Source organism: Rhinoraja longicauda, chromosome 1 (genome assembly GCF_053455715.1).
Source record: "Rhinoraja longicauda isolate Sanriku21f chromosome 1, sRhiLon1.1, whole genome shotgun sequence".
Lineage (NCBI taxonomy): Eukaryota > Metazoa > Chordata > Chondrichthyes > Rajiformes > Arhynchobatidae > Rhinoraja > Rhinoraja longicauda.
Window position 1 is genome coordinate 32,246,293 of NC_135953.1, and position 20,474 is coordinate 32,266,766.

Consider the following 20,474-nt stretch of genomic DNA (forward strand, 5'->3'; position numbering starts at 1 on the left):
TCTTTCACAGGATCTTTTGTTATCAGGGAGCAGACTGACAGATGATGTGTAGGAAAGAACTGCAGATACTGGTTTAAATCGAAGCTAGACAAAATGCTGGAGTAACACAGAGGGACAGGCAGCATCTCTGGAGAGAAGGATTGGGTGACATTTCGGGTCGAGACCCTCCTTCGGACTGATGTCAGGGAAGTGGGCGGGACAGAGATAGAATGTAGTTGGAGACAGTAAGACTAGTGGGAGAACTTGGAAGGGGGAGGGGATGGAGAGAGAGGGAAAGCAAGGGCTATTTGAAGTTAGAGAAGTCAATGTTCATACCACTGTTGTGTAAGCTACCCAAGCGAAATATGAGGTGTTCCTCCAATATGCGCTGGGCTTCACTCTGACAATGGAGGAGGCCCTGGACAGACAATACATTACTACAAGGATCCAAAGTGCAAATAAAGGAAGACATACCTTATTTGGAACAAAGTTTACTTTGAAATAAGCTATGAGAAAAAGTTTAAGTGAAATGTTTTAATGATTATCCATAAAAAGTTCCCAAAAATTGCATTGCCATAATCAATTTAAGCATCAAAATATGAGGTTGCACGGTTTTTAAGAATGAATCCATTCATTCATGAGGTCTGTCATTATTCTGTCTGCTTTTGCTTGTAGTGAACCTCTGATAGATTCCGCAGTCGTTCAGCAGCCTGCAGGTTAAAGGATAAGTTAGTCACAGTAACTAACTGATGAATTAATGCAACAATTTAATTAAAGTACAATTCAGGAGTGCAACAAGGAAATGCAAATATTTCTGCCACCATCTCTAATGGTAAACAAATTTAGATTTTGTCAGAAAGACAAAATCTACAACTTCCCAAATTAGCCCTTCAGGTAGCTAAGAATAGGAGAGGCCATGTGCAGCATTTGCTAAGTCAACACATGTGATTTTAAATCTACCTGACTGTGACAAATGGAAATAGTTAAGCTCCATTATCAATTTTGTAATTTAGTTTTAGAGACATAGCATGGAAACAGGCCCTTCGGCCCACTGAGTCCATGCTGACCATCCATCACCTGTTCACATTAGTTCCATGTTATCTCACTTTTTTATCCAATCCCAACACATTTGGAGCAATTGACAGAGGCCAATTAAACTGCAAACCCCTGCACATCTTTGGGGGTGGGGGACCGGGGACTAGAGGGGGAACTGGAGCACCAGGAGGAATCTCACGTAGTCGCAGGGAGAATGTCCATACAAATGGCACCCAAGGTCATGATCGAACTCGGGTCTCTGGCACTATGAGGCAGCAGCTCTTTCTAATCTTCTGCTTCTACTTCAGCCACCCAGGTCCAATATTATCTGCTAAATTTGATCGATTTGGCTTAAGGGTTGGCATTAATCTTTACAGTTTACTCAGTTAATTAAATAAAAACAAAAAAACTATGGAAATACTCTGCAGGTCAGGCCGTATCTGGGGCAAGTAAAATAGTGTTAACATTTCAGATGCGACCTGACCTGCTGAGTATTTCTAGCATTTTTCATTTCTATTTCAGATTTTCAGCATCTACATATTTTTTTCCTTTGACAAAATCACTTCTTCCATTTTCATTAAAATCCCTTTAACATTTGTACCAAAAAAAAATCCTATTTATGGTTCCATAGCACCAACTAACTATCAGTTTCATTCCAGATACTCGTCCTCACCTGTTCGGGCGTCAGATCTCTTTGGGCCTGAGCGAGCAACTCATAGCCCACCATGAATTTTCTAATTGTTGCAGAACGTAACAATGGTGGGTAGTAGTGTGCATGAAGCTGCCAATGACAGTTGTCATCAAACAATGACTGCCCCGTGGGGGCCCCTGTTAAGACACAATCATTGAGTAATAATACACCAATGGCAATCACAGAATTGTAAGTAACCATTTTGGTATAAGTAACCATTTTGACTTAAGGCAAAAGTTGTAGTGTCCCACAATTGGTAAGGCTCGTGACTTGAGAGGAAGACAAATATAATACAGGTCCATCGCCGGTTATCTGGCACCCTTGGTTCCAGAGCCCTTCGTTTTGCCAGACCAACAGAGATGATGGTATTTATTTCACAAAATGCTGGAGTAACTCAGCAGGTCAGGCAGCATCTCAGGAGAGAAGGAATGGGTGACGTTTCGGGTCGAGACCCTTCTTCAGACTGATGTCAGGGGGGGGCGCGAGACAAAGGAAGGATATAGGTGGAGACAGGAAGATAGAGGGGGAAGGGGAAGGGGAAGAGAGGGACAGAGGAACTATCTAAAGTTGGAGAAGTCAATGTTCATACCGCTGGGCTGCAAGCTGCCCAAGTGAAATATGAGGTGCTGTTCCTCCAATTTCCGGTGGGCCTCTCTATGGCACTGGAGGAGGCCCATGACAGAAAGGTCAGACTGGGAGTGGGAGGGGGAGTTTAAGTGCTCAGCCACTGGGAGATCAGGTTGGTTAAGGTGGTAATGATGACAGAGATGATGGCCTCCGCGTGGAGTCCAACGGTACCAGATGGCCCGCCTCGGCACCGAGATACCGGAAATCGGAACGAATCTGCCTGCTCCAGCTGGGCTGGAGTTTCAGAGGGAGCAAATTCGATCCATCGATCGGCCGCGGAAATCGGCTACGAGAACATATATCTGCCGGCTTTGGCCAGGCCAGGGTTCCAGCAAGGGGCAAATTTGCTGGCCGCAAGGGGCAAATTCGATCTGCCGACTGGCCACGGAAATCACCTATGAGAATGGATCTACTGGCTTCAGCTGGGCTGGAGTTCCAGAACCCTGGCTGCCAGGCAGCCAAACGGCCGTAGACATCCTAATGAGGTTGAGATCAGCCGCCTTACCACATTTTCAGGGGGACTTCCTGCAGGGGATTTCAAGTGCGCTCTTATGATTTTGTCTGGATTAAAGGAGGTGCCGGACCATCAGTTGCCGGAAAATCGGTGGTGGACCTGTATTGCTTTTCTGACCCTCTTGAAACTTTTTATTTCTAGTAATACAAATGCAGTTAATTTCATAGGTGCAAATGTGTAAACAATTGAGGGATAGAATATTTTTAATATTTCATTGACGACCTGGAATCGTATGAAGATTGGTTAAATACAATTCACACTATAACCTTAGCCCACATCCTTCTGCCTTAGTTCCAATTTCAGAAGACTATCCCAAATCACTTCAATACTCTAAACCGCCGAGAAATGGCCTGAATGTAATTATTAAATAACTTATTAAGAAACATTTTATGCTGTGCGTACAAGCAGAGTATTCTTTTAAATTGGTAAAGTATACAAGTTCCAACATATGACAATCCTGTTCTTGAACTATAATCCAAGCAATTCAGCTCTCTAGGTTCTGATAGAAGTTAAGGCACAACTTAAATTTTAGGCGGGTGCAAAGACAAATCTTCATGTGACTGCAAGGATGACTTTCATGCCATCTTAATTTTTTAGGCCTCATTTCATCTTTGAAAACTGATGAGAAGGGGTGGGTGGCAGTAGATTTATCTGAGGCTTCGTGTAGGAAGAACTAAAAATTGTTTATACATATACACACACACACACACACACGTGTTAAGGATCTGGTCAACACCACCAAGGGCAGCATTGTGGTGGTAAACAATAATGGGATTGGTGATACATTTCCACAGGACTTGGAGAAGCTAGCAGTGTTGGTGTTCATATGGACCTGCTGTCCTTACAATTCTTAACATGGAACGTTGGACAATACAGCACAAGAACAGGCACTTCGGCCACAAGGTCTGTGCCAAACATGATGCCAAGACCATCACTTATCTACCTACTATATAACTCTTTTCCCTCCATTCGTGCATATCCATATGCCTATCTAAAAGTTTTAAATACTGCAAGTGTATCTGCATCCAGGCAAAAAACATGCTTCTATACCTCCCTTAAACTTTGCCCCTCTCACTTTAAAGCTATGCCCTTTAGTGTTTCATTTTAATTCTCGGAGGTAGAGATTGTGGATTTGGGAACCAGTGTCGAAAAAGCCTTAGTGAGTAACTATAGTGGTGGTCGAGGGAATGAATATTAAAGGGGTGGAAGTTGTTGATGGGGTGCTAGAGAAGACTGCTTTGTTTTTTTTTTTATGGCAGATTCTTCATCATTATTGTTTATCCCTTAAAACCTGCCACAATATCCAGTGTCTGTGATCCTTCAGGATTCAACCAGCTCAGTGCTTTTTGGATCCAATTACAGCTGATATCCCTCATATACATAATATTGTGCAATATGTGCATCATAGATTTAGAAACGTGGTAGTATTTCTAACGAGACATCTTGCCCATCTCAACCCCATCTTACTTGAGGTGAACATTTCACCATTTTGCCAGAGTTATGTACTGGGAGTGGGCAACTTTGCAGTGCAAACAAGGAATTAAGCAATCTGCTCCTACTTTCACCCTTTTCATACTTCAGTTTTGTCAAGAGCAGGGTGACAAGATTGAAGGGTTAATATAACATTACAGCCCAGAAAAGAAAAATTAATCTTTTAGACTAAATCACATTTGCCATGGTGGAATTTAATAGCCATTGGCCAAATTAACTGATGAACCTTATGATAAATTATAAGAAGAAATGCTTATTTAAACATTCAGCTCACTGATCTGCAAGGCCAATTGTATTAATTGAAGCCATTAATATATTATTGCATTAAATGACCACGTAATCCATTTTCAATTCTGACTTGAAGCACATTTCCTAAATTAACCCTCAGATATTAAATAGTTGCCATGTCTCACTGTCTCACCAGCCAACTCCATCAGAAAGGAAGAATGCAGTCCTAGCACAATCATCTGCAAAATTCGAAACATTTTAATTAGAATGTAGAGTGATACAGTAGGCCTTTTGGCCCACTATGTCAGCGCCAAACATGATGTCAAGATAAATTACCTGGCGGGACGGGAACCGAGAACAGTGGGAGGGACGCGGTGGGGGGCCGCCTACTGTCACGTGCGGCAGCAGGCAGAACATGGGACTATCCGGCGAACCTTTGTAACTTTGTCGGCACCAGAAACGTGGCGACACTTGTGTACTGCCTAGATGAAGTCTGCTATATGATTGTATATGCAAAACAAATAATTTCACTGTACCTAGGTACATGTGACAATAAAGTATCATGGAATCATTGAACTAATCGCATCGGCCTGCACACAATCCATATCCCTCCATATACACATCACTTTCCAAAAGCCTCTTAATGCCACTATCGTATCTGCTTTCACCATTACACCAGGTGGATTCCAGGCACCAATCACACTCTGTGTAAAACACTTGCCCCAAGCATCCCCCTCCAGTCTTTGACATTTCTACCCTGGGGAAAAGGTTTCTGACCGTCTGAAATAGGAAATCTTAAATAATGACTGGAAAACAACTCCAAATTAATAATATTACAGCTAAAGTCTACTCTATTTCAGTCATTCTCCCCCATTCTCCACCCAAGCTGTTGTGCAACTTTAGATCTGGATATTGAGATTCTCTTCTTATCTAGTAAAAATCAGACCTATCAATTTACTTATGAGATAGTCCAGAAAGATGGTTTGCCTTTGATTAGAAAATGGACATCTTTAAACATTCTTGGATCACAGATTTAATTAGCTAATGTAGTACTTTAAGGCATCTGCTTCAGCACAAATAGTAGTCTGCTCCCACACATTGTTGATGTCAAAATTAATTTAACTTTACCATGCCATCCCATAGAGTAGGGAAACGAGACTTCAAATAGATTGTCATATTTTGTCAGGAGTCTTTTCATAATCGAAGCGAGGCCTAAAATGTAGAAGCAAATAAAATTAATTATTTTGGGCAATACAGTCCTTGTGGAACCGTTTGAATATACACTACACCAGCTCCAAATCTAGCAACATATCACTTTACAAAAATGTAAATCATTTTAAAATCCCTCATTGTGTCACCTCTTTCTCCAAAATTCCAGAATATCACCATACCTCTGAGTTTAATTACTTTATGAATGGCCCCTTTGCCTTCACTGTGCAAGTCCCAAGGTCTGATTTTTTCTCCTAAATCACTCCAACTCACTAACTTCAAAATATACTTTAACAAACATAAAAAACCCCACAGATGCTGGAATCTAGAGCAACTGTCTGCCTGTAGAACCCAGCAGATTGTGCAGCATCCGTGGGTAGAAAGCAATGGTTGACCTTTCGAGTCAAAACCCTGCAACAGGACTAATAACCATCACTTTTGTCATGAATCTTCGTGTGGGGCTTGATTAAATTTTATTTGATATAATTTCTGCGGAGCATTTTGGAATGTTTTATGACACCAAAGCTGCTATTTAAATGCAAGTTCTTGTTTTGGTAAGTAGAAAAAAATCCATATTTATAATAATCTGTGATGGTAGTACAATATATTAACTTAAAATATTCACTCTTTTTTATAAATAATATTTACAAAAGCCTCAATTGTATTTAATGAATTGATTTTTCTTGCTCCTCTGACACAAAGCTGGGTGGCAGTGTGAACTGTGAGGAAGATGCTATGAGGTTGCAGGGTGACTTGGACAGGTTGTGTGAGTGGGCGGATGCATGGCAGATGCAGTTTAATGTGGATAAATGTGAGGTTATCCACTTTGGTGGTAAGAATAGGAAGGCAGATTATTATCTGAATGGTGTCAAGTTAGGAAAAGGGGACATATAACGAGATCTGGGTGTCCTAGTGCATCAGTTACTGAAAGGAAGCATGCAGGTACAGCAGGCAGTGAAGAAAGCCAATGGAATGGTGGCCTTCATAACAAGAGTTGAGTATAGGAGCAAAGAGGTTCTTCAGCGGTTGTACAGGGCCCAAGTGAGACCGCACCTGGAGTACTGTGTGCAGTTTTGGTCTCCAAATTTGAGGAAGGATATTCTTCCTATTGAGGGCATGAAGCGTAGGTTCACTAGGTTAATTCCAGGAATGGCGGGACTGTCGTATGTTGAAAGACTGGAGCGACTAGGCTTGTATACACTGGAATTTAGAAGGATGAGAGGGGATCTTATTGAAACATATAAGATTATTAAGGGATTGGACACGTTAGAGGCAGGAAACATGTTCCTAATATTGGGGGAGTCCAGAACCAGGGGCCATAGTTTAAGAATAAGGGGTAGGTCATTTAGAACAGAGATGAGGAAAAACTTTTTCAGTCAGTGTTGTAAATCAGTAGAATTCTCTGCCTCAGAAGGCAGTGGAGGCCAATTCTCTGGATGCTTTCAAGAGAGAGCTAGACAGAGCTCTTAAAGATAGTGGAGTCAGGGGGTATGGGGAGAAGGCAGGAACAGGGTACTGATTATGAATGATCAGCCATGATCACATTGAATGGTGGTGCTGGCTTGAAGGACCAAATGGCCTACTCCTGCACCTATTGTCTATTGTCCTCATTTTACAGACAAATGGGAAATTATCTGTGCTTTTGTTTCCCATTCTTCCAACTTCTACTTATTCAATCCAAATTAAAAATGAATAAATTTGGGCTGAAAACGGCACAGGAAGTGCAATACTTGGACGATAACCTGCTTTAAATTCTCTCCGCTCTAGCGTGGGAAACTCATATTTAAAGGTGATAATATGTTGTAGGTGTCACACTCAATAAAATAAGTTTTCTTACTTTCCCTTTCTTCATCAGACAAGTCTTGTAAATGAAGTACGTGTCTTTTTGGAAGAAGTAAAGTCTGAAAAGGCCAAGTTGCCCAATATGGCACGATGACCAGCCACTCTTTATTTTCAACCACTATTCGTTCCTTCAAAAACAAAAAGCTATTAAATACTGTTGCTTAAACTCAAAGTATGTAATTATATTTGGGCCTGCAATAGCCCTTCATAGCATAACAACTTTCACTCAGGATTTTAAAGTGGTAGAATTATATCCATGTGAGTTTTCTAAGGTTCACAGTTTAATGCCATTCCATTGACCCCATATCATCTGCTTAGTTGTCTAGATTTTACAGTAGTAATGAAGACAACTCTAACCAGGTGTTCGCCATTGTTGCTCATTCAAATTGATGGCAACCTTAGCATTTTACTGCGTCTGCATTCAAGTACTGGATTTTGTTGTTAGGAATTTGCTGTCAATAGTCATTCAGTATGGAAACAGGCCCTTTGGCCCAACCTGCCCATGCCCACCAAGATGCTGGGAGCTGCATTTTGATATGAAAACCAATGTGGGCTTCAATGAGGGAGCAGGCACTGTGGCCCAATGGCCTTGTACTTGCAGATGCAACTCAGCTTGGTATACTGCTCTCGGTCCAAGGAGGATTTTTATGCAGCTAGAGATAATTTTACTGAAAGAAAACAACAGCTAAATACCCAGGTAGGAGACTTTAAATAGATTCAACTTAAAAAACTCTTCCATGGTATGGGTGTCCTCCAACTGCTCGTTTCCTGCAGTACCCCAAAGAAGTGGGGCTCTGTAAGTTAATTGGCCACTGCAGATTCCCCCCATGTCTTGGTGAATGGTGGAATTTGGGTTGAGGTGATCGAATGCAGGAAACATAGAAAATAGGTGCAGGAGGAGGCCATTTGGCACTTCCAGCCAGCACCACCATTCATTGTGATCATGGCTGATCATCCACAATCAGTAACCCTTGCCTGCCTTCTGCCCATATCCCTTGATTCCACTAGCACCGAGAGCTCTATCTAACTCTCTTTTAAATTCATCCAGTGAATTGCCCTCCACTGCCTTCTGTGGCAGAGAAGTCCATAGATTCACAACTCTCTGGATGAAAAAGTTTTTCCTCATCTCGGTTCTAAATGGCCTCCCCTTCTTCTTAAAATGTGACCCCTGGTTCTGGACTCCTCCAACATTGGGAACTTGATTCCTGCATCTAGCTTGTCCAGTCCTTTAATAATTTTATATGTTTCTATAAGATCCCCTCTCGTCCTTTTAAATTACAGTGAATACAAGCCCAGTCATTCCAATCTTTCCTCCATATGACAGTCCTTATAGGAAGACTCAGATTAAAATTGGATTTGTTCAAATGAATGGTTGATGATCAGTACAGAGTTATGGGACAAATGGCCTGATTCTGCACTGTATCCCTCCATGACTGGAACAAAGTCACCACTGGTGAGATCATTTAGCCGTTGATCAGTTGAAACAGCTGGATAAAATGTAGGAAGGAAAGAATTAGCAGAACTTTTAAATTTAAATTGCAAGTAGTTTGGCACCAAATTTCACGTCACTCTGAAGTATTGGAATTGATCAGTTGACAGGGTCCAAATTCAAGGGAACATAGTTGTCTTTGCTGAAGTAGCATTTGTGAGAAATTCAGTGATTTTAAATACCTAATGGATGAAGAGCACTAATTCATACTCAGTGGGAAAAAAAGAGACTGCAGATGCTAGAATCTTTAGCAAAAAACAAAGTGCTGGAGGAATTCAGCAAGGCAAGCAGGCAGCATCTGTGCAGGGAAATGGACAGACAGCTTTTTGAGTCAGGACTCTTTAGACTCTGACTTCCTCCAATATTTTGTTTTCATGAAAAAACTCTTACCTTGATCCCTTTCAAATGTTTTCTTAACCTATGGGGGGTCCCTTTGACAGCACAAGCTGAAATGTCAATGCTACATATCACATTATACCCAATTCATCTTTTCCACTGCAGCCAATTTTCAGCCCAAGAGCCAGTATTCAATTGTGCAGAAAGTTCCAATTAAATATTCAATGCAGGGAAATAACCATTCCCTAGGAACAGATTCAATCCCCTCCCGAGCTCCCAGATGTTCTAGTGGACAGAGGTCCTAGGGTGATGGAGGAACTGAAGGAAATTCACATTAGGCAGGAAATGGTGTTGGGTAGACTGATGGGACCGAAGGCTGATAAATCCCCAGGGCCTGATGGTCTGCATCCCAGGGTACTTAAGGAAGTGGCTCTAGAAATTGTGGACGCATTGGTGATCATTTTCCAATGTTTTATAGATTCAGGATCAGTTCCCGTAGATTGGAGGGTAGCTAATGTTATCCCACTTTTTAAGAAAGGAGGGAGAGAGATAAAACGGGAAATTATAGACCAATTAGCCTGACATCAGTGGTGGGGAAGATGCTGGAGTCATTAATAAAAAAAGAAATTGCGGAACATTTGGATCGCAGTAACAGGATCGTTCCAAGTCAGCATGGATTTACGAAAGGGAAATCATGCTTGACTAATCTTCTGGAATTTTTTAAGAATGTAACTAGGAAAATGGACAAGGAAGAGCCAGTGGATGCAGTGTGGACTGTGAGAAGGATGCTAAGAGGATGCAGGGTGACTTGGACAGGTTGTGTGAGTGGGCAGATGCATGGCAGATGCAGTTTAATGTGGATAAATGTGAGGTTATCCACTTTGGTGGTAAGAACAGGAAAGCAGATTAATATCTGAATGATGTCAAGTTAGGTAAAGGGGAAGTACAAAGAGATCTGGGTGTCCTTCTTCATCAGTCACTGAAAGTAAGCATACAGGTACCGCAGGCAGTGAAGAAAGCTTTTGGCATGTTGGCCTTCATGACAAGAGGAGTTGAGTATAGAAGCAAAGAGGTCCTTCTGCAGTTGTACAGGGCCCTAGTGAGACCACACTTGGAGTACTGTGTGCAGTTTTGGTCTCCAAATTTGAGGAAGGACATTCTTGCTGTTGAGGGAGTGCGGCATAGGTTCACTAGGTTAATTCCCGGAATGGCGGGACTGTCGTATGTTGAAAGACTGGAGCGACTAGGCTTGTATACACTGGAATTTAGGATGAGAGGGGATCTTATTGAAACATAAAAGATTATTAAAGGATTGGACACACTAGAGGCAGGAAACATGTTCCCAATGTTGGGGGAGTCCAGAACCAGGGGCCACAGTTTAAGAATAAGGGGTCGGCCATTTAGAACTTTTACACTCAGAATTGTAAATCTGTGGAATTCTCTGCCTCAGAAGGCAGTGGAGGCCAATTCTCTGGATGCTTTCAAGAGAGTTAGATAGAGCTCTTGATGATACCCCGTGGACCTTTTGATGGCTTGTGGCTGTCAAAATCATTTAAACTTTTTACATGTGCCTGATTACACTCATACAGGCCCTTCAGCCTAACTTACCTCTGCCGACCAAGACGCCCACATCCTCACTTGTCCCACATGCCCATATTTCGCCCATATCCTTCTAAGCCTTTCTTATCCATGTACCTATCCAAATAACCTTTAAATGCTGTTATAGTCGGTTATCAAACAGATTTAAACAATGACTACAACATTAATAAGAATTATAACATGTACATTTTCCTAAGATATCCACTACGCACAAAAAGTAATTAACAGGTAATGGTATAATAGAGAAAAATCAGATCATCTGCATGCACTTATCTTTTTACTCAAGATCAACAAAGCCAGCTCTAATGAATGTTTTATCTGATGCTCAGCTGAGCTTATCAATCCACACTCGCTCCATCTTCAGTATGACCTAATTGAGCCACTGTAATATTACTCGTCTATGCCTGTGCCCAAGGCCATCTGCAACAAAACAGTCATCCATACCTTTAACACCTCCCAAAAATTTAACTTCCGCAACAATCTTCTGGCTAAATTCTACATCATTTGAAAGATCTATTGTTCGAATCAAAAACTGCACCATAACTTTATTATGTGACAATAAAGTATCATTAAAAGACCTTTCATACATCACCTTCAGTACTCATGAACCAACATTTATTTTCCAAACCCCCCCCCCCCCCCCCCCAAAAAACCAAAGGGTAAAATGTCCATCCTTCAATCCTTCCACAACCTTTTCTTATTTTGTCTGACCTCCAACAAGGCAGAGATAACGTCATATCCCAACAATAGTATCTGCCATGTCCATTACCTCTCCATCAAAGGCACAACTCGAGCGGCTGAATGTCTGTGATTCCTCCTAATCCAGGAACCATTCTGGTAAACTTCCTCTGCACCCGTTCCAAAGCCTCCACAAGCTTCCTGCAATGGCTTGACAGAACTGCACACAACACTCCTAATAAATTTATTTTACAATAAGTGCCAATAGACTGTTTGCACTTTTGATCCCATATCCTGCCAAGTTCCTTGATTTTTAGCTTTGGGAGCCGCTGTAATGTCTGTTTGAAATAGTACAGCTGACACCTTTCCCCATTTTAATGATATTGAGTCATTGAATTGCATCAAGCACGATCGTAAAGGTACCTATTTGCATCCTCCTTGGTCTTCTTAAGGATGATTAACTATTTCTCCCCTTCTCATTATTATTATTTAATTGACAAATCATCAAACTAAATTATGTTCAATGGCTTCCCTGGTAAGTGGTAAGTTTTTGGTGGAGATTTATTGTGACATCTCTAAAACTTGTAATTTAATACATTAGCTCTTTGAACCACCCTTAAAATCAGCAGACTGTGAGTTCATGCACAATTCAGATGTACAGTTCGAGGAGAAGTTTGGAGTTGGTAAAAAACGAAAAATTCCCATGGTCTTTATTTAGTTTCGCCTGCTATGTCAGTGGAAGGATGTCACCCGCCCTGCCTATATCCGATGAGCCAGCACCTAGGGTTACTAAGAAGTAAAACTAGACATAAATCGGCCTTCCTGAGAGCGAATCCATCGACAGCAACTGGCCCGGTTGGAGTCCATAAACCTAAACAGTAGGAAATACTTGTATCTGGGAGCTACGACACAGGCAGTCTTTCAAACTGCTTGTTCTAAACAAGACAAAGCTGGATTTCAGGAACATCATTTCTTTTTTTTTCTTTTTACAAAATCACCTGTAGAAATCATTAAATTTAACCAATTATAGGACATAAAACACATTAAATCTCGGTGCATGTAGATTTACAAGAGCTAATATCTTAGAATGGGATTGAGAGGGAAAGATAGATCAGCCATGATTCAATGGTAGAGTGGACTTGATGGGCCAAATAGTCTAATTCTGTTCTTATGACTTGTAAAAATGGATTGATACGATAGTGGCATTTAAGAGGGGTGGCCCAGTGTTGCAGCAGTGTAGTTGCTGCGTCACAGCGCCAGAGGTTTGGGTTTGATTCGGCACTACAGGTGCTGTCTGCATGGAGTTTGTATGTTCTTCCTGTGACCACATGGGTTTTCTCTGGATGCTTCGGTTTCCTCCCACACTCAAGTCATACAGTAGGTTAATTGGCTTTGGTAAAAATTGTAAATTGTCCCCAGTGTGTAGAATATTGCTTTTGTAAGGGGTGATCACTGGTCGGCATGGACTCAGTGGGCCGAAGGACCAGTTTCCACGCTGTATCTCGAAAGTCTAGTGAAGAGGCTTTTGGGTAGGCATATGGATATGCAGGGAATGAAGGATTATGTGCAGGCAGATAAGAGTTGGGCTTGGCGTTATGTTCAAAACAGAGAATGTGGGCAGAAGAGCTTGGTCTAGTACTATACTGTTCGATTTATGTTCTATGTTAAGTTGGTATTGTCCAGCATCTCGGGGTCAAACAGATTGCAAGTTCCAACTGGTGACACAAGAAATTGCAAGTGCTGGAATCTTGCGTAGAACATAAAGTGCTGGAGTAACTCAGCAGGTCAGGCAGCATCGCTGGAGGACACGGACAGAAATTGAGTAGGGACCAGAGACGGCATCTGACCCATTGAGTTATTCCAACCCAGCACTTGGTGCCCTATGCAAGTTCCAAATGGTAATGGCTTTTTTTTCTTTTCTCCATGTACATTTGTTGGTGGCTTCCAACAGGTTGAAGACCACCATGCATCTCATTGAAATAGAATATAACTTTTTTTTCTACTCACAAGATGAACTTTGCTCTTTGTTAGTGTTGAGCAAGGTGAGGGATACCCAGAGCAAACAGTCAAAAAATTCTGAAGCTTACAATGGCTAACCAAGACTTGGTATACCATGGAATTACTTTGGTCTTGGACTTTCCAAATAACCAGATTCAGTTGGTTTGTCCAACCTTTCAACAAGGCAGTGTAGGACTACCTGTTTTCAGCATTACATCACCACTGAAGTCAGAAAATCACTTCACTACCCAAATATCCTTAAGCGATCTCAGAAATACTGCCAAAAGAATCAAAATAGAAAATGCCAGAAATGCAGATCTGGTCCATCAGCATCAATCATTACCTGCACTTAACAAATTCTTTTTATGTCAAATCACATTAAAGTGATTTACACAATTAATTACTTTTCGAAATATGATTGCCATGAAACCAGCCGAAGCTTTTCCTTATAGGTCAATACCAAACCCCCTCCGGTTATTGAACAAACTGAATTTCAGTTTCAGCAAGGCATATAATTTAAAAATTGCCTGTAATTCAGTGCAATAAATGAAATCTAGATCCTCACACTATTCTATATGAAAACATGTTAAGAAAACGTGAAGAAACCTTCAGTCTGAAGAAGGGTCCTGACCCAAAACATCAACTGTCCATTTCACTCCTCAGCTGCTGCCTGAGCCGTTGTGTTCCACCAGCACTTCAGAGACACAAGAAACTGGGGTTGAGAGATGAGTGTATGGAGGAAAGCAAAACATCAGGGTTACTGAGGGGAGGGAGGGGGGGGGCAGGTGATGGGAATGGGGGTCATGGAAATTGATAGAGGGGATAAAGGAAGTATTACTTGAAGTTGGAGAATTAAATGTTAATACTGTTGGGTTGTATGTAAACTACCCAAGCAGAATGAGGGTCTGTTTCTCCAGTTTGTGCGTGGTCTCACTCTGGCAATGGAGGATGCCCATTGAAAGGTCGGTCAGGGAATGGGAAAGGGCGTTAAAATGATTAGGAACCAGAAGATCCAGTAGGCCTCGGCGGACAGACTGGAAATGTTGAGTGTAACGGATGCCTGGACCATGCTTAAACTCATCAACGTAAAGGAGGCCACATCGGGGGCACCAAATTCAGTCAATAATGTTTGAAAAGGCACCGTGAACCTCTATCTCACAGAGAAAGGCTGCTGGGGTCCGGGGCGGAAGTGAGAGAGGAGGTGCAGGGACAGGATAACTACATCTCCTGCAGCTGTAGAGGAAAGAACCTGGGGAGGGTACTTTTTTTCTTAAGAAATGTGGAGCTCATTTTTTAATTGGACAATGGTCTTCTCTCCAAAGCAACTGGCATGATGTTCATGTATTCATCACACCCACTTTAAAAGAAATAAAATACCACCTCAATGCAGTTTGTTCAATGCAACAGCACAATTCATACGCAATGGTGAAGAAACACAGAAAACCTTGGATTCATTCAGTCACATCTACTAATGAAAGAAGGTAAAGGCACACATTCCATCAGCAAATCTTTCGGATATTTAGTTTCCAATACAAAAGTGTTCTTGCATTTCAGCAGCAAAGTCAAACAGCGAGTAAGGTTACAATGTAGCCAATTACAGAAGTAACCCATCTGTTCCAATTAGTTAGCAATTTCTGATTGAGCGCAGAACCATAATAGGCCAGCACTTCGGGAACTAAATCTGGACTTCATATCGCAGATTAAAGTGCACACCATAATTACTGTGTAAATCATCCAGCAATTTAGAGCAAGAAAGTGATACCCCATCCTAAGTCACTGGACAATTTGCATTGCTTTAACCTCACGCAAATGGGTGATCATCATAAACCTTCCCACATGCTTCAACATATAGAGTCCTTTACATATTGATTATTTATTAATGGACATGGAAGAAGTACAACTGCTGAACAAAGTAGAGATCCTGTCAACCTCTCAATCATTTTTTATCTTAGCTCCAGATTTAGTTAAAGTGGACAATATGAAATGAGAATGGGTACACACTGATTTACTGGCCAGGAATCTTTTTTAACAGGAAATTAGCAAGTGCCCGAGTACATTTATGGAGCTACACCTTGCATAAGTGAGAGGCTATTAAAATACTGTCCGATGCGTTGTGAAACTATGCAAAAAGATCCAAGTTATATGCATGTAATGTTATGAACATATGTAATTTATGCCAAATTTTTCCATGTAAAAGCAAGGAATTGCAAATGCTGGCTTACAAAAAAAGGTACCAGACCTGCTGAGTTACTCCAGCACTTTGTCCTAATTTTCCTTGGTGAGTTGCACAAAACAAAAACCTAATTAATGTCTGGCTATACCCATACCATCACCTTGGGCGACAGGTAATAATGGACCACTCTTTATAAGTTTCATGAACTGTTGAGAATTACCCACATGATCGAAAAAGGAACTAATTTCTTGATTATTTAAAGCTTAAAACCAGCGATGGGTCTCAGACCAAAAGTTTACTGTTTCTTTCCACTTATGCTGCTTGACCCGCATGTTTTAAGGAAGACCTATTTTTAGTTTGATTGATTAGGTGCATGGGATTCATCGTTTGAACACAAACCTTTATGTTTCCCAGCTGTATCATCCTTTGAACAGTAATAGTTTGGAGAAATAAATAGTCTTGAATCTATTTGAATGGCAGATATCTAGGAGCAGTATACACTTCCAGAAGATCATTCAAAAACTAATATCTTCACTCAAAATTCAATTTTCTTTAATAAATTGTAACACTGCTCCATGCTCAATGCTGCAACTGAAATTCTGAAGAGTATTTTAATATAAAATAAAATGTCCCGTGGTTGAAATATGTGACTTTGGTTTCTGACAATCAACTGGGAATGTGATGGCAAATGAATCTAAAGTATTCTTCATACATTTTTCATTTTGTCCATTAAAACTGGGTCCCTGCTGTGAACAACATGCAGCGAGTCTCTATTGTGTTATCATAACTATGTTATTTCTACTGTGAAAATGGAGCTAAATGAGTGGATCAGATGACCACATTATGTTGTTGCTAGCTTGTTCAGAGAGAAAACCATTATCCAATTATAGAAGTAATCAGTCCATTCTAATTAGTGGTTCATTTCTGATTGAACACAGGATAGTTTGCAGCCAGCATTTCGGATGCGAAATCATGACTTCACGTCTGTTAATTGCTAGTTTATGTTGGAAAAAAAAGTTAGAAGCAAGTTAATTAAGTTATAAGTGCGGTGATAGTATAGAAGCAGTTTCTCTCTTTCAAAGAAAATACTGATTTGTACAGATCCGAGATTAAAGCAACATTAAAGTCAGCATCACCCAGAGGTGGAGAAACAAAGAAAAATACAGCATTGCTATAGAACGATACGATACAATAATACTTTATTGTCAGATCAAGTCTAAAAAATTTCTTGCATCTCAGCAGCTCCACTTGCAACATTGTTGATGTTGCAAGTAGAGCTGCTGAGATGCAAGAAAATTTTTAGACTTAATTTGACAATAAAGAACGAGCTCTCCAAATGCATTGCATCAATGGCGACGGACAGCCGAAAGAGTATTGTGGCTTTCACAGAATAGGATGTGGAAACTGGACCCATGCAATATACGGGTATCCTCTAGTACCCATTTATGCTGCAAGAATACCCAAGAAAAAGCCACTTTCCTAGTGATTCAATTTGTTTAAACGATTTTTAGAAATTAAAAAAAATACAGTGGAAATAGAAAGAGGTGTGAATCAAAGGCCCAGTTCAGAAGATTACAACATCGCAAGTTTGGTCTGGACAAACATATGCAGTGCAGTAACATTCCTGCAAAGATTAATGGCAATCAGTACAACAATTTACAAACATATGCAGTGCAGTAACATGCCTGCAAAGACTAATGGCAAACAGTACAACAATTTACAAGCATTGTTAAATCACCAGTCACTAAAAGTTAACATGCAGGTAAAGCAGACAGCGAAGAAAGCTAATGGCATGTTGGCCTTCATAACGAGAGGATTTGAGTATAGGAGTAAAGATGTCCTTCTGCAGTTGTACAGGGCCCTGGTAAGACCACATCTGGAGTATTGTATGCATTTAAAACTGAGATGAGAAAAATCGTTTTCTCAGTTGTGAATTTGTGGAATTCTCTGCCACAGAAGGCAATGGAGGTCAATTCACTGGATGAATTTAAAAGAGAGTTAGATAGAGCTCCAGGGGCTAGTGGAATCAAGGGATTTGGGGAGAAGGCAGGCACAGGTTACTGACTGTGGATGATCAGCCATGATCACAATGAATGGCAGTGTTGGCTCAAAGGGCCAAATGGCCTCCTCCTGCACCTATTTTCTATGTTTCTACAACATAATGGTCTTTTAAGGGATGGAAGCTGCCACCTTGCCAGAACGTTTGACTCGTTCTCTCAATGTTGTTACACTGTAGTATCCTTTGGACTTAACATGAAGGGAAAGCACATGCAAAATCACTTCTATAGACAAATGCGATTCATAGGTAGAATCCAATTTAAAAAATGAGGAACAAACCTTTTTTTGTGACTCTAACTTTGCGTATTCCACCAACATCGGCACTCCGTGGCAGCTGTAATAGTCTCGTTGTGCCCGATCAGCTATTCTTGGTTCATTTGGAAGATAATTACTCGCCCACACCTAAATGAGGGTTTAAAGAAGAAAAAAAAATAATCCCAGAGAAAAACTATTAAATATAAATTAAACAAGAAACTTCATCGTAGAATTGTCGATTTTACACCCGAGAAGGTAGATATTTGGTTCATTTTTTCTGCATGGAGCCGTACGAGTGCCAGCAGGCATGCGCCATTTTCCTGCGTTCGGCCCAAGGCGTTGCACATTACGACACTCCGATACCCATTCAAGCAGCTTTTAAAAAATGATGAGGGGTTTTGCCTCTGCCAGTCTTTCAGGTATTGCGATCCAGATCTCACTACCCTCAGGGCAAAGAAAGATTTCCTCAATTCCCTTATAATCCCTCTACCAACTGCTTTAAATCTGTGCCCTTGGTTATTAACCTCTCTGTAACTGAATAGGTTCATTTGTAGTGAGGAGATTTGAAAACCTAATATAACCAAGGAGAATTATTGGCAACATCTTGATCTTAAATAAAAGTATACTACTGGAAAGCAGCTACGTTTTTCCATTCAGGTACTTGAACAGAAGTCAAACACTGAATTGAAAGAAGCACTGAATAGCAATTGTAATAATCTGAAGTTATACTGCAAACATGTTCAGAGGTTGAAACAAGGAACTGCACATGTTGGTTTACAAGAGGACACAAAGTTCTGGAGTATGGGCAGAACGGTGGCACAGTGGCCGAGCTACTGCCTTACAGCGCCAGAGACCTGGGTCCGATCCCGACTACGGGTGCTTGTCTATACGGAGTTTGTACATTCTTCCCATGGCCCGTGTGGGTTTTCTCCGAGATATTCGGTTTCCTCCCACACTCCAAATACGTACAGTTTTGTAGGTTAATTGGCTTGGTGTAACTGTAAAAAAAAAAAGGTTCTTAGTGTGTGTAGGGTAGGGTTAATGTGTGGGGAGGGGATCGCTGGTCTGTGTGGACTTGGTGGGCCAAAGGGCCCGTTTCCACACTGTATCTCTAAACTAAACTCAGCAGGTCAGGCAGCATTTATGGAGAACAAGGATAGGTGACTTTTCAGGTCGGGTTTCAGACTGGGAACGTCCCGACCCAACCCAAAACGTCACCTACCAATGTTATCCAGAGATGCTGCCTAACCCACTGAGTTACTCCAGCACTTTGTGTCTAAACATGTTCAGACTCTGGCTCATGAAGGGGATGTTACTTTGTGGGAGTCATCACAATCTGATTTGGTCATCAGAGCTCAATTATTTACTGTCTCGCTCTTGCGAACTAGTTATATTGGCTGAGAAGGACTAAGTGGTCATTTTTAGGAAACGACTTAGGCATTTAAACAAAAAGGATAAATTAAAATGGCAAGGGATATTCTTTTTAAATTAGTACGATTAGAATGTCCCTTTTAAGAAATTTATTTATAGGAAATCAAAATCTTTTAGTAAATTTTTCCCTTTCATATCTTCCTCCAGTATTAAGATTGTGAATAGGTTCCTTTGATAAATTCAGTGTCTGTTCTGTTCCTTCTATTCTCGGAAACTTAACACTAACCCAAAGAAAGTTACACGTGGAACTGTTAAATTAAATTAGAGTCTTTGAAGTAAGTAATTTCCCATGGATGATGATATCCAGGTGCACTTGAAGGTTGTGTTGACATGAAGATATCCAGGTGCATCACACATACATGCAAACAGAAAGGGTCTGGATTTTATTTCAGAAGACAGAATGCAAGCCACTTCACATTCCAGCAATCAAGTTACCTGAGCAGAAATAGCCAAACTAGTTCTGTTCCTTGTGTGGAAAGATCGAGCACGCTATTGCAGTGAAATACGAGCTTGTGTACTGGGAAGTTTTAGATAAGACATAAAATGCTGGAGTAACTCAGCAGGTCAGGCAGCATCTCTGGATAGAAGGAATGGGTGACGTTTCGGGTCGAGACCCTTCTACAGACTGCCTTATTTTGTTTTCTGTTTATGTACGTAGAACATAGAACAGTACTTTGGTCCACAATGTCTGAGTTGAACATGATGCCAAGACCTGCTTATCTACTACACATAATCCATTTGGCTATCCAAAAGCAAATGCTTCTGTCCCGTCTGCCACCACCACCACCCCCAGCAGCATATTCCTGGCACTCACTACCCTCTGTGTAAAAATAAATTTGCC

At 41.0% G+C, this 20,474-nt stretch overlaps 1 protein-coding gene across 4 annotated transcripts in view; it reads right to left on the bottom strand.

The window, feature by feature from the left end:
* Nucleotides 1-511: 511 nt before the first annotated feature.
* The window catches only part of galt (galactose-1-phosphate uridylyltransferase), a 51,038-nt gene continuing 31,075 nt past the window's right edge, over nt 512-20,474 (bottom strand). For all 4 annotated transcript variants that reach the window (XM_078428558.1, XM_078428466.1, XM_078428383.1 and 1 more), the window contains 5 exons: nt 18,227-18,349; nt 7,612-7,744; nt 5,694-5,777; nt 1,688-1,842; nt 512-689 (listed from right to left, as the gene is read on the bottom strand). In XM_078428558.1, the coding sequence (XP_078284684.1) occupies nt 630-689; nt 1,688-1,842; nt 5,694-5,777; nt 7,612-7,744; nt 18,227-18,349 (555 nt within the window). In that variant the 3' untranslated portion in view covers nt 512-629. The remainder of the gene's footprint in view (nt 690-1,687; nt 1,843-5,693; nt 5,778-7,611; nt 7,745-18,226; nt 18,350-20,474) is intronic.